This window comes from Hyposmocoma kahamanoa, unplaced genomic scaffold (assembly GCF_003589595.1).
Source record: "Hyposmocoma kahamanoa isolate Upper Pololo Valley unplaced genomic scaffold, ASM358959v1 78, whole genome shotgun sequence".
Classification (NCBI taxonomy): Eukaryota; Metazoa; Arthropoda; class Insecta; order Lepidoptera; family Cosmopterigidae; genus Hyposmocoma; species Hyposmocoma kahamanoa.
Window position 1 is genome coordinate 2,947,663 of NW_020653945.1, and position 15,806 is coordinate 2,963,468.

A 15,806-nucleotide genomic window follows, 5' to 3' on the forward strand; every position below is an offset into this window, starting at 1 on the left:
TTGTTATAATTATTAATACAAAGATCGAACACTCAGAAAAAACACTCGGAAAAAACTCCTTCGATCCGGTCGGTTTACGACCGGAATAATAATATAATTGAAAAAAATAATTGAATAGCAATTCAATAAAAATTTAATTAAAGACTATACTGTCACGGTTATTAGAGTTGATGTTAATATATATTGGAAAGAAGTATAAATTTAAAAATAAGTAATTAGGAATGAATGACGTCTATGTAAAAAATACGATTCTTTTAAGAGTCTATACCTCAAATGGCTTTGGTTGATTCTGTATAATAGTGAAAGTGTTAAATCAATCACTTCGGAAAAAATATATACACTGATTACTATATCGCACTGTTATAGTCCATTTGGTTTAGGTACTTAACTAAATGTAAACAATCTTGATACATCTTTTTATTGAAACACATGCTTTACAAATCAATAGGTATAAAAATAAGCATGCAATTTCATATGAAGCTAAGTATTTGTATTTTGTATTTGAAGGTAAGGGAAAATCATTTTATAAATGTATATTTCATTAAATAGACATCTCAAGATTGTTTACATTTATTTAAGTACCTAAACAGATGGACTATCATAAAATAGTGTATGCACTCAAAAAGTGTTTTTTCTCAGAATCGACGAAAAAGGAATTACTCCCTCCCCGTGAAAGATCTGTGTAAATTTATGTATAGGTTATTTCCTACTTGCCAAATGTATATATTTAAAAATAAAAGAGAAAAAAATAATTTCATATTTTTGAATAAGGACTATTTCGGCCAGAACTAGCTCACATAAGGCGTGTCTCATTTTGAGTTAAGTAGTTAAGTAGATCTCTTTTAGTTGTTTTCTACAATATTGTAACGACGGTTTTATTGACGTGTACAGAATCAAATTTTACGTTTAACAATGGTATAATATTGAATTTCACATATTTTCAGTTATAACACTATTGTAATAGCAGTGCGCTATGGTGTGAAAACACGATTCGTAAAAATTTTCACGACAGAAAAAAAAAATTCATTTGTAAAAAATAAATTGTGAAATAAACCCAATGTCTAAGCCGATCAATCCAAGCAAAATGGACCGTATTAGTACGGGACAAATTTGAATTTGGACTGAGGTAGTGTTGACTCTTAATATTTAACATTAAAAAAAAACAATATAAGCTGCTATATCCATGGCGCCAGACGCTCCATAGCTCACAGGCCCGAGGCCAAAAATACAATTTAAAATTCATATTTCCACTTGGCGATTTGGCCAGACGGTCGTTGTAAATCCACACAGCTAATTATTGGCTCCGGGCTCTTTCTATCTTAACATTCGTCTCCTTTGTTTTGGACGATACGTTAGCGGTACAACACAGTGCATTAGGCACGTTTCGTGGTTAAAACGTTTTATTGGCGTTAACATTGTCCCTCACTTTTTGCCGACAAACCACATTCAATCCACAAGGGAAACTGAAGTCGAAGCTTTTTCGACCGGTTTAAAAAAAATGGACGGATGGATTTTTTTAATGATGTTACGCGATTTGTGAACCAATTTCCATGATTCTTTTTTTGTTGGAAAGTGTACCTCACTAGTAGCCCCATTCACATTGAAAGAATGCAAATCAGGGAATGAATCAGGTTGGATTTCACCAACGTTCCGTTTACATATTGCAATTCAAAACTTATCAAATAGATGTAATTTTGACCACAAAATTTTGCGGTCAGTTATTTTTATAAAAAGTTTATAATTTGTTATTATTACTCGAATTATTGTTGTAAGAACTAAGCACCAGATTCCACGCACTGGACAGTTTGAATCCATCTTCACGGTTAAACGTTTGACATTTCGTAATCTCAACGTGTTTTTTGTACCAATTTTTTTACTACTACTACTAGTCCTTTGAGCCATGTCTTCGTTTGATTATCGGGATCCTCATTAAATATTTTCCATTGTGGTTCTACAACACCATGTTTTCACTTTTTCAAATAACTTAGTTCTTTTGTTTGGTCTTTCTAAATAGTCTTTTAAGAGGCGGGAGTCAATATTTAATTGTTTTGAACATAAAATTTTGAATTCGTAATCATTGGAATTTTCAAGATATGTGTTTTGCATTTTTTTTTAAAATAAGGTATATTGTTCTAACTTTCTTCATCACTATTTCTTTATCCATATTTTGTTTATAATATATTTAAAGTTAAATTTATCTGTGTAAAAACTGTACTTGTAACTTCAAAAGTCCGCCATTTTGTTCTCGTACCAAACATGGTATGTATCTCTAGTGACGTTCCTTCGATAGTACTTGGGGACTATGCAACTCGATCCAGTGGTTAGTATCTATTTTGTGTAAGATGTTGTGCTATAGTTGATTACTGTGCATCATTATTTTCTACTGCTCGAATGTGTGGTGGCAACCGTTAGTTGCGCAGGGCGCGACAGAAAGTGATCTTGCCTACAACTCCGATACCTATCTGGAAAATAGGGAAGGTACAGCTGGGGCAGCTCATCCAAGGCACTAGCCTCTTGAGCACCGGATGAACTCCGCGCAAACGGGTTGATCTGGGGCAGGACCTGACTGAGTAGATCCCTGTGCGAGACTGCTTGCGCAGGTTATAGTGCTCTTCCCGTATAACCAGGAGGTTGACAGGGAAGGTCCACTATAAACAAAACTTATGTTGAAAGATACGGGAAATGCTCGGATGTATTCCTTCATAAGAAAGAAATTGTATTCCCAGATAATCATTAAATATCACATTATTACAATTCAAAGTATAATGTCAATAATATTATTATGATCGCCACTAATATATCAATACATACATATAAAAAACAGTGTAATTACAAATATACATACAAAATATTATTGGTCGTCCAATAAAAATAAAGTTTCAATTTCTTCAATAGAAATACCGCTACACTGTAAAATTCATTCTTCCAATAAACGGAGACATACGAAGAAATGAATAATTTAGAATTTACATCGCCTATATTCATTTTGAACAAGCCATCTTCTTCAGCCAACGTCTTTTACAGCTCCCATTGTCACAGCTCTGACAGAGATGGTATTGGTTTGTTTGAAAAAACAAATATACGCGATTTCGCGAAAAAAATTGTACTAAGAAATAATAATCTGTTAAGTATTGATTATCACTAATTACAGGTTTCATACCATGATATGGTTTTATTTTAAACGCTTCATGGTTACTTGATGACTGGCCTGTGACAGGTGATAGCGTTGAGCACATACATTATTTGTCTTCTCTTTTTCATTATCAATACGTATGATCCTAAATATCGGGAAAATAGAAAAAACTCATACCGTGGTTACCTAGGTACCTGTAATTCGTGATAATAATTTAGTGAATAACCACACAAAGAAACTATTGCTAGAAAACCGTCATTTTTGAGGTTTATGACAAAGACTTCAATCTACAGACGAGAACATTCACAGAAAGTACATATTCCAAACAAAAGATTATCAACAGTGGTAGTATTTTGTTTTGGTGTTGAATTTTGTCAAAGAGTATCAGTGCCGTAGTACCGTGGACAGACGTGACAGTGTATACCTATTGGGAATGAGCTAGGCAGCCAGATCATATTGGATGTTTATCAATGGTATTTATACATACTTGGGGAATTAACGTAAAGCTCCTGGCAAAGTCTATTAGTTGCACAATACAATTCATTTCCTTTTGACCCACGGGCCTTCCGCTTACTATTTTTAATTATTATATTAGTAAAAAGCAAAAAAAAAATTAAGTAAAAGAAAAAACCGTCGGGTCGTTGAAATTATTAATGTTATATTATGTACTTTTCCTTGCGGAAAGGCAAAGATCTTTAAACCATGCAGCCTAGTCTTTTTTTATATTTTCATTATTTATTATGGTAATCATAGTAACTGTTTTATTTATATTATACATACTCTGTTATTGAGTAGTCAGAACATTCTGTCATCTGGTACTCTACATATAGTTGGTTTATGGGAATATTTTACTTAAGAACTTGTGTTATCTGTACATTTATACCAAAGGATTTAAATCACAGATTACTAAAGGTTACTAAAGATTACTAAAGGATTTACAGAGCTTGATACAGTCGGTGACGATTTGTGTAACTGGGTAATCAATTTACTACATTTTATCGTATATAAATGCAATGGAGACAGACCGTGCGGTGAACTCCACAGGCAATCTATTGCGACGTCTGTATCCATCATAGTGGTCATTGGAAACTACAATAATAATACGCGATCCGAGATAGAACGATGCCCTTTTGCCATAAACTTATTGAATGTCCTATATACCAAGATAGTGTAAGGTATTCTAGGTTTGATAATAATAAAGTATTAAGGGTTAAAGTATCAAATTGCCGTTTCGTACTGAAAAATTAAAACAATTTTTTTGTAAGATGAAATATATTTGTTTAATCAAAGTATTTACCCTCGTTGTCTATACATTTCTGCCTTCTAATCAGAAGGTCATTTAAGCCTTTGCGATAAAACTCCTAGAGACTTGGACTCCATAAGTTGTGTGAAGGCATTTTGTACAGCTTCCTGGGAAGAATTTTTTTATTTTTTCACTTCACTAGCTCGGAAAGGCTTTCTTTCTCATTAGAAATCAAAAACCGCACAAGCGGTTTTTGCACGCTAGTGTGCAAAAGGTTTTTGAAATTCGAACTTGACGACGAACTGTGGTGCACCTAACTTTTTCTTCAGTTGAAACTAACTACGCGATTTGTCGTACATTACTTATTTATGTAATATAAATCGTTTGGTATATTTTATTCTTATTATAATTATTTTAAAACCTCGAAGAACTAAAATAATTTCAATAATCATTTAATCACACAAAATAAAAGTACAAGCAAGAATAAAAATTATCTACGGATGTAAATTCAGAACGCATCCGAAGATAAACTTTTTCTGTAATTTAAAAAAGCTCATGTTTTATAGTTCAATGTTGTTGATGTTTTTTTTCATCTACCATTTTCCTCGCTATAGTGAGGTGAAAATTTATGTGCTTCGCTCGGCAACAAGAATGTTTTGCGTCTCGTGTCTTGAAACTCTCGCTACGCTTAGGAATCTACTTAGATTCCTTCGCTTGCTCAGTTTCAATACTAGCACTCGCAACTTTGCAGCCTTGCATAACAAATAACTATTCCGTGCAAAAAATAGTCTAAATCGCGGAAAAAATTGTATTGGGGCGAGGTCCGGCGAGTGTGTAGGATGACGCATAGTTTCTAACTGCAGGTCTTGCAGTGTTAAAACCGTTTCTCGGGCAGTGTGAGTTGTTGCGTTATCATGGAGCAATAATGGTGAAGATGCTTTGCTGCGAGTTTCGCTGTCATTGTTCAAATGCCATACGTTATATTGTGGGTATGCTAACATTAAACCATGCCGCGAATTCCTTGGTAGTTTGATACGGATTGGCTTCCATCATCACATTCAATTCATCGTTATTGACCTTAGTGACTGGTCGTGGGTCATTCTTCAAGTCGAAATTTCGAATATTGTCGAAAAACGCATGGTGCGTTTCTTAGGCGTGTACTTTTCAAATACAGCATTGATATTACGAACAGTTTTCTGCTGCGTTAACCCCATGTGGGAACTCGTATTTGAAAATTACTCTGATTTTAGCGGTATCCATCTTCACATTAAAAACTGAATGTAAAAACAATTGAAAATCGAACAATCAAATATCATTTTTTTTTAATAAAAAAGAATGTATAAAGTTTTCATGTGAAAAATATTTCACTTTGAAATCTGACACCATCCAGGTTTAATTTTAATTCAAAGTGGCCAGTACGATAAATCGGCAATAATTTCATATCTAAACCCCTATTATTTATTTCCGAATCTTGTCTATAGTGTTAGTAACAAATTCTATTAAGATTAGCGTTAGTAGGCTTGAATACAAAATGAAAATGATATCCCGATGTGGAACTGCACCCAATACGTAATGTAACATTGGGGAGTCTCACCAGTCTATGAAAGGCTGATAACAGGTTAACTGCAAGTTTGTACTTAATGCGTGAAGTCGTAATCAACTCCATGCAGCCGAGATCTCGACTGCATGCACTTGGTAACACCTTCACGAATTAACTGCATGCAGTCGAAACAGACTTCACGCAGCCGAGATCGACTGCATAAAGTTAAGTCGTTATCTGAGACCTTGACTGCATAAAGTTGATAACAGTCTGGAGTCCGTGGGTGCTACCGCGGAGGCGGGTTGGTATGGAGGTGCAGCGTCTTCTCGTTATAGCATAGAAGTCATCCGCGTGCGTTTTAATTCACAATGTCTGTGGTCAATTAATATTTCAACCAAAAAGCCATTTTATTTATACATTTCTTAAAGTAAACATGAGCTACTTAATCCTGTTTGGGATAGGTAAACTAAACAAACTTTTTTTAAATTTTCAGGTCACAAAACTCGACGAGTTAAGTCCAGTCATCTTTTTGAACCGTACGAAAGCTGCCCTTAACTGTGCTGCAGGTTCCATGCAGGTAAATTTTAATTTTAATTGAAAGTCTTTCATTATATATTATCTTTAACAAAAAGTACATTTCGGAAGTAACGATGTTCAAAATTAGAATCGATTTCAAATAAAAAAAACAAAAGGCGATGGAATTTGATCGAAGATAAAAACAAAACACTGTCGGTTTTCTGTTTCTTTAACTTTACTTTTTTCGTTAAGTTTAATTTAAATCAGTACGGTTCTCAGTTAAATCAGTAATAAGGTAACGGTTTAGGGTTAACCGTAACTGCCATAACAGTTACTGCATAGCATAGATGCAGAGATAGGCGTGAAATTCGATCGACAATGCAAGGTTTATCATTGCAACTTGCAACTTTGCATATAGAGCGTGAACAGTTTTGTACTTGTAATTTGATACACTACTTATCTTGTTTGTTTGTTGTTTTAAGATTGTAAACCGAAAAAACCTTTTTTACTTGTTTTAATTTCTTGATTGTGCTTTTGTTTATCACATGTTTAAAAGAAATTCTAGAATTCTTGTTAACTCTCCACACGTCATCCCCTAAAGCTATATTGTAAGGAATTAAAATGTGATTGTAAGGAATTACAATATGATTGAAAGGAATTACAATATGATTGAAAGGAATTACAATATGATTGTAAGGAATTACAATATGTTTATCTAGATGGAGTTAAAATTCAACGAGAAATTCTACGGCATAGCTTACGCTGATTTCGACCGAAATTCCGCTTGCAAGATCGTCGGGAAGGGAGCTCTGTCGTACAAGTTCGAATTGCCGTTGAAAGGATGCGGTACGAAACAGGTAAGGGTGAATGATATCTATCTTTGAGCGAACTTTATCTCTTCTTATCGTATCGACGGCATGCTCTATAATGTTTGCCATCATGGTGAATAGGTTTGCCAATCGGCGTAAGGCCGGACATACAGAAAAGGAATGGCAGGTCGCGTGTGGAAGCTTCTTTCGTACATCCCCTTTACCTGGTAATAGATAGGAAACAATGCTGAGGTGACATTTGCCGCAAAGAAGCTATCGGGTTAGGCAAATAGAAGCGGTGCTCGAGCAATGACAGATGTACCTAGCTGGAGACGCAGAGCAGAGAGGACGTGAAAGGCTAGACTGCAAAAAATTGAAGGTTGCGGAGGTGACCCGCATCCACTATTGTGTTGCGATGAGTTGAAGAAGTATAGCTGAAATTTAAAAATACAAGGAAAACAAATTAGTAAAGAAGACATGTCTTTGAGCGTCGATGGTGGATACAGCTTGGGGTGGCCGTTTCTATCTAGACAGACGTACAGGCGAAGTTGGCGAATAATCCAAGGATGCAGCAAATTCATGACGTCATCACAATCAAAGTCAAAGTCAAGGAATCATTTATTCCATAGGTAAAATAAATTTACACTTGAAAACGTCACATTGAAACTAAAAAAAAACGCTACTGCTCGTTCATTACGCGGACTTTCCTGAGACTAACGACGGGAAACTCTAAGCTTTGCACTTTTCAAATAAACTTAAATGCTATGGAATACACTTTGAATCAAATTTAGATGGAATCTAGAGCCATGACGTCTTTCCATACATCTTTATCTAACACGTAGTCTTCAATTTTGTAATATGACTTTTCAATCAAAATATTTTTAATTTAGGTTCTAAGTTTAGAACTAGGAAATGATAATCTTAATACATACTCCGGAATCTTATTGTAAAAACGTATACAGTTCCTCATAAAGGAATCGTTTACATAATCGATGCGATACACGGACTCACATTTCATCAGTAATTAAATATTAAATATTATGTAATTTTTCAATTTTCGTCCATTATAGCAAATCTCAAGTTAAACTGGTCAATTTGAAGTGAAAACAATTGACGAGACCCGTCAATTGTTTTGAATTCGGGCTAGCCAATCGGAGCGCAGTTGTCACAGTAATGATTTGGCTGAAATTTATATGACATTTTGTATCAATTTCTGGTTATATACTCGATTTATGTTATAAATTATACCAGGATCCCCTTCGCGTGTTCACGAACAACATCGTGGTGCGGTTCCACCCTGGACTGGAGATGGACGGCGACGAGATCATCACCATCGTCTGCCGATACCCACCTCCTAATGTGCTGATGCCGGTGCCTTTGATTTTGCCGTAAGTATTGTTATAATTTATTAATATAAATATCGAAGACGTAGAAAAATTTTCTTCGACCCGATGAGACGGTGGGGGTCCTGGGTTCTACCCACGACCATACTGCATAGTAGTATTGCTCTTATCAACTGAGCTACAAGTTATCAAGTTGTTGAAATTCACCTATATGTTTAAATTTTTTAGAATTGGTATTAAATTATTTTTATGTGAAATTACTCCACTAGTTTGTTATAATTATTAATACAAAGATCGACAATTAGAAAAAATTTCTTCGATCCGGCCGGATTCGAACCGACGTCTTCTAGCATACCGTGGCAGCCGGTATACGGACGGAACCAGTCGACTCTCGAATTTATCTATATGCTTGCGTTCTTTGCGTTTAGTTTTTCAACGACTTTTTAGCCGTAGCGCCATCTATGAGAAATCTATGATATTTCGTCAGCCAGTTAGATACCTTTACAGCTACCAGCTCTGATCGAATTGATATTCAATTATTTTTATGTGAAATTACTCCACTAGTTGTTAATAATTGTCACTACTATCACTCAATTATCACCTATATGTTATTTTTAACCTATTTTAAAAACAGTAGAAGGTTCTCAATTGGACTATATTTTTTTTGTATGTATGTTACGCGATAACGTATGTGAACCGATTTTGATGATTATTTTTTGTAAGAAAGAGGCTCAATATGGGTCCCATTTAAATTTATAGAAAATATTCCACCTCTAAGGGTGACAATTTAGGGGATGAATCCGGTTTCGCGTACTCTCCGGTAACCGATTTCAATAAAACTTGGCAAATAGGTCTAATTTAACTTTTAAGGTCGGTTTTTTTTAATATAAAAAAAATTACAATTATTAGATCTTTGTACCACTGTATTTTTTGGCCAGCAACCATTTCGGCATTCTGCACCGCCAGTGACATCTACCGAGAGATTTTAGAACCTTCTTCGTCGCAGCATAATAATCATAATAAAAAATAGTGGAGTCATTTCAGAAAAAATCTATTTCTAAGCGCACTGACCAGCCGATGACGTCATTAAGCGTTACTAAGGCAGAGTCCAGCAGGTCATTTTTTCTTTCTTAACGTGTTCGCCAATGATTATATTTCAACTAATCGCGTAGACATTAATTGTCATAGCTTAAAAACCTCGTAACTTTCGACAATAAAGACGGAATTTAATTAAAAAAGACATAATATACATTTTTATACAATTTAAAATTTATCAATTATATTAGATATATTACCTATCGCGTATGTATATATATATTTGTTTTTTTTCACATGGTCATGGCTTACTGAGATGGTGAAGTTATTATATTATTATTATTATATTGTTTTTTATAGTTATTAAACAGCACTAAATATTATAATAGATTACTTTGTTATAATAAATAGGGTGGTATCTTATATATTGTTTCAGACCGGAAACTGGTCCATTACCCGCAAAGGCGCCTCTAGCGGGTACCCATATCCTCATGATCATATGCGCCATCCTGTTCCTGACACTTCTATTGCTCGGGCTCGGAGTCTCCTATCTGTGTCTAAGGAGACGAGCGCTGCCTCCACCAAGGAGACTCATCGATGAGTCTTCTGCGTCTATTGTTAGCGGAGAGAGTATACAAGGCAAGGAAACTATTTGAACTTTTGGTTAAAGTTAATTTGAGTTTTAGTAGCAGTAGCTCCTTGTGAAAGAGTTCGTCCTGGGAAGTACTATCTTACCTATTTCTGCCGCCAGACAATAATGTCAGCATCACTGTGTTCCAAGTTTCAAGGGTTAAGGGTGTTGGTGAAATTACAGGCACATGGGATTTGTCAACTTATGTCTCTGGGTGACGGGCGCAGTGGCAGTGCCCCTCAGAGCTTTGCGATTTAAAGCTCCCAGTGGCACTGCAACTGTTATGGATAGGTGTATAGCTTACCATACGATTTGTTCTTCCCGTCACTTAATATTATTTTTAAAAAATCAGTAAAGCTAATCAAATAGACATTTATTTCTCTCGTGAGTTTCGGTGTAATTTGTGGTTGTCTGCGTATGTGTGTGTCCATGTCATCCGCGATACTGGGTTTCCCTAGGGCTATAAATGTGTGTTAAAAAAATATCATAATATTTCGGGTTTTTCAATAAAGACATGACAATTTTGTATTTCAATAAAACACAGAATAATTGAGACTTCGAGCTACTGAAACTTTTAAGAATGGAATTGGATCTCGTTCATATGACCACCGCGAGCACGTTTGCAGTGTGTTCAAACAATCGATCTACTGAAGAGGATATTCGTTAATCGTGTAATCTCGCTAAAAGGCCCGGTCGAATGACCACCTAGCTCATGCGATTTGACGCCGTTGGATCACTTTATGTGGGGTTACATTAAGTCGGTGGCTTATGTCAACAAGTCAACAAAGTTAAATGGGCTCAGGATCGATATCTATAGCGAAATTTCCTACGTTTCGGTGGATATGTGTGGAAGAGTGGTGGAAAATTGGCTCCAATGAATTGAACGCTGCTAACGTACTCTCTGTGGTCATATGAACGAAATTGATTCCATTATTAAATGTAACATGTGTATTTCACGTATTTCGTGTGTTTTATTGAAATATAAAAAAAGGTTATGCCCGTATTGAAAAACCCCATAGCAACACAATTTATTTAAGAGACTTCAAAAAAGTTTTTATCGACTATAGCCATAAAATAGGTTCTTCTAGCATTAATTTGTGTTTTTAATCTTATGAAAAGTGAAAAGACAATGCATTTCAACAAAAAAGAAGTTGTTATAATTACATTAAATTTGAAATAAATTAAAATTAACAGAAGTGAAGATCCCACGAGCCCACCCGGTGTATCCAGTAACAGCAGAAAGCGCCAGTGTCGCATCCGATACGATTCCCTCTGACTACCCCTCGGAGACCCCTAGCGAGGCCGAGCAGGTGCACACAAACCAGGCCTTCATCTTGGAAGAGGCTTATCATAGCGAAGGTAAGGAACTTGAAACTCCTTGATAGAGAATACAAGATAAATGTAAATGTGCATTTCTTGACGTGACAACATGACAACATTTCGTGACAACTGTCAACTACGTAGTTCCGTATTGTGCCAAAAGATGGCGCCACAAATTATTCCATGAGTTTCTTTCGAACATGGCGGGAACAAAAATAATGAAACAACCATTATTAATGCTATAATTCAATGTTTCGTTTTTTTTTCAATAAGATGACTCAGAATAATGTTACTACTTACCATTAATTAATTGTTAATCGTACCTACACATAAATACTTAACTCAGAGTGAAATTAATTAAATTAATATATAATTATGTAACTGATTAAAGACTTACCACCGTTTAATTACTTAATAATGCGCAATTAATAAAAATATTGTAAATGCTAAACATAATAAACATTAAAAAAATTTACCAACCATTAAGAACATGGTAACATAAAATCAACCGTTTGACTCCACTACTAATGTAGTACACATTGTGTACGAACTAAATAAAGAGATAAAAACTAAATTGACTATGTACTAAATAGACTTAAAAGTTAATTCTATATCCAGACATATGCCAGAATCTTTCCGACAGTTAAAATATGTAGGTATGCTGTTTAAAAAAGCAATTTAAACTTTGATGTTATTATTGATACAAATATCGAACAAACACACAGAGAAATGACGTCGATTCTGGCATCGTTACTTATATCCTAAAAATGATAACTCAATAACCCTTAACCCATCTAACGACACCACCGTAACGACTAACAGGGTACGGCGAGTCGCACGAAACGTCAGCGGGTAACGCTCGCTTGGCTGCAGGCATGGTGATGGTGCCGCCGCCCGCCTTCGACGTCCGCGTGCGGGTGCAGCGCCCACCCGTGCCTCCATCTCCGCCGTCCACTATTACTGCCATTGAAACTGACGGGGGTAGTATGAGGTAAGTTCAATGACCTCTTACTAATAGTCAATTTATGATACTTCGTTACATGTTAACTTTTTATTCTTAAGGGTCGATACTACCCATAACCTCTACCTATGGTCGAATTAAATTTTTTGCCGTACTAATACGGTTCATCTTGCTTGGGTCGAGCGGCAGGGTATACACTGGCCTTATTTCTTTATTTATTTTTTTACAAAGGAAGATATATATATAAGTGTTCTATTTACTTCAGTTGATATACAAAAATCATTGGTATTTATCGACCCCTCCTACGTAAAATATCGTATGTCGAAATTGTCAAGTTTACAGGAGAGCGTCTTAAAGTTTTGAATTCACTGAGCATAACACGTGACTTTAGCATTTCTCAGTTTTATTCGAAAAAGCTAATTAGTCACATAGAGTATTATAAAATCCTAGATATCGGTTAGATGAACAATCACAATTTATTTTATAGTTTCGTGGAATGGCGTCCGTCAGGTTCAAAATCGATCGATGTTTATGATACTTTTAGGCTGTGGTCTATTATATTTATATTAATTTGCTTATAATGTTATAATTGTGTGGTATTCAACACAGACAAACGATGATAATCGAAGAGCACGAGCGACAAGAGTCCGTTCGCACGGTCTCCCCCGTGGCATTGCCGCTACCCGCACGCGGGTCGCAGCTGCCACCGCCTGAACGACCGCCGAAGGTTTACAAATCGGTAAGTCGACTTTTGTACCAGCTTCAAAAAATAATAGTAATCATTTATCGTGGTGTGGACATGTAATGCTGAGGCACATGACTCACATTGTTTTGAAGGTGTTAAATATGAATCTGGAAGGAGGGGTGATCGTCAAAGAAATGGTGGGATAGATTAGATGGAAAATGATTATGTGTATGACAGGAGTAAACAATAAGATAATGCATTGATTTAAACTCTCACAATATTCACTTCGTAAAAACGGGACTTAATTGCGTTTAGATGTATTTTATTTACCTCGGCGTTTCGGATGTGTTGCAAAATCCATGGTCTCGAAAGGGCTAAAGAGGCGGGTATCAACATATTCTAGGCATGCGAGTTTTTCTAACTTTCCGTACTTGATCGTCTTTGCTATATAATTATCATACGACAAGTCGCCGGATATCGTGAGTGTTGTGTGTCGGTCTAGTGACAACCCTAGTCCAGAAATGAATAATGAATATCAACGTTTCTTTCTTTCTATAAGTGCATGTGCGTTGGAACACGTCCGAAACGTCGAAGTAAATAAAATATTTGTGTACGCGATTAAGTCCCCATTTTTTAAATCCAAATAAGAATGACTGAAAGTGATGAATGAAGAAAATATATAGGGCTGACTCCAAAGAAAATTGGAGTGTTGTTCAACTTAGATTTGAAAAAATTAATAATAAAATTTATATTGTGTCGAGTGTATACTCGAAACTAAATCCATTAATCAGAAGCTCGCATAACATCAGGTACCATCAAATTGTTACAAAACGTTTTATTCTAATACCTAATCCTCATTTTATATCAAATCAATACGTTTGTTTTTAACATGACATTGTGTGTGAAATAACCAACGACATTTACATTACATCCATTGAAATTTATACGTCATATTTTGTCCATTAATCACTTTTATCTCTACGGAATTTTCGTTTCTAAATTTTCTTTTTACTTTCTAAGTTTTGTAATCAAACCGGAAATCGAACCGGGGACCTCCTCATCCGGCGCTCACATTTGGGCCATCGAGGTCGTCATTTGTCTAATGAGCGTGAATGCTCTAAATCATTTCTACCATGTCGTCAACGCACATTGACTAACATTCCAATCATCACGACTAACCAGGACTGGGCGCGTCGTCCGCGCTCGATCGTTTCTCTCAACACGGAGATGACAGACACACACTCCGTCACCGAAGTCACCGATCATACCCATGCTAGGATGTTCCATCTCAAGGTAAGGCATTTTGTGTCAGTAACATTATTCATTTACATCAGCTGCATGATTTATATCGTATCCTAATTTTTTGGTGATGGGTTTATTATGATTTTAGTCTATTTTTTTATATTACGGTCTTGCTTTCGTTCCTGTAGTTACATTTTTCCTGACTATAAGAGACGTTGTTGTCGAGAATGAGCAGGTTTGCTAGAAAGTAACTCTTTACGCTCGTCTTGAAAAAGCCCAATTTGAGAAATAGATCTGCAGTTGGACAGGTTTTTTAGCATATCACAAATATATTTTCAAATCATCTTTCTCCTCTTGTCATTATTTTTGTATTTCTAAACTGCTCACATCCCAAAGACCATTAAAGAATTTTGAGTAGTGATTAAAATGTTATTTTACAAGAAAACCAATGAAATAAACAAAGCATTTATGTCTATCTTCCTCCAATAAAGCTAACCATTATGTTGGCATCAGTATCAATGGAAGTATGCTCTATATCTTTTTCTTCGCAAAAACTTTAAATGCTTTCTTCCAAGTTTGTTAACAATTATCTGAGTCAGTCTTGGCAACAAATATTGGTATCTACAGAAACCTCCTCCGCCGCCGCCGGTGTTAGTGAGCGAGCGGCTGCAGACGGAGGAGCAGGAGATGCTACTGGAGAGCCTCGAGCCTATCCCCGAGACACCCATCATGCCTGCCAGGTACGTAGAATTATAGACATTACTTTCACCCATACACGAATAGTAATGTAACTTAGAAGAGTCATACAAGGGGACCTCTTGGGACCACTATTGTATAATATATACTCGTTAAATACGCAATGCATTTCAGAACTTTAAAAGTACCGGTATTTTGATAAATAAGTTATGATGTATCTATTGAAGTGTGTAATTTAATTTATGCAGGAAACCAGAAATAACATCACACGTAGTTGACGACGTGTTCCTCCGCACGATCACTGAAAAGAAGACTATCGAAGATATAGAGAGACATAAACGACTCATCACAGAGTACAAGCAAGTGCCGCCACCGCCGCCGCAGTTTGATGTTACCATAAGGAACCATACCATGCCTGAAGCACAATGGGAGAACTTCTCGGATATTAGCAGCGCGTCAGGGATGACCTTGACACCGAAGATGGAGAGAGTACCCTTGTCGCTGCCACCGCAGAAGTATATTGGTTAGTTGAGTTCATACAAACGGTGCAACAGGATGTAGGAAGTGTTTTAAAGTTTATGAATGTTGTATTTAAAACCATCTCCTTTAAAGTTTGGACAATTAAAAACTTAGATAAAATTATAAAGGATTT

General features: G+C 35.8%; 1 protein-coding gene across 1 annotated transcript in view; it reads left to right on the forward strand.

Moving 5' to 3' along the window:
• Positions 1–15,806, forward strand: part of LOC113233252 — a 152,136-nt gene that overhangs the window by 128,641 nt on the left and 7,689 nt on the right. The window contains exons 5-14 of the mRNA XM_026468295.1: positions 6,410–6,493; positions 7,152–7,289; positions 8,493–8,629; positions 10,056–10,258; positions 11,445–11,609; positions 12,393–12,561; positions 13,141–13,270; positions 14,399–14,509; positions 15,086–15,198; positions 15,403–15,677. Coding sequence (XP_026324080.1) covers positions 6,410–6,493; positions 7,152–7,289; positions 8,493–8,629; positions 10,056–10,258; positions 11,445–11,609; positions 12,393–12,561; positions 13,141–13,270; positions 14,399–14,509; positions 15,086–15,198; positions 15,403–15,677 — 1,525 coding nt within the window. The remainder of the gene's footprint in view (positions 1–6,409; positions 6,494–7,151; positions 7,290–8,492; positions 8,630–10,055; positions 10,259–11,444; positions 11,610–12,392; positions 12,562–13,140; positions 13,271–14,398; positions 14,510–15,085; positions 15,199–15,402; positions 15,678–15,806) is intronic.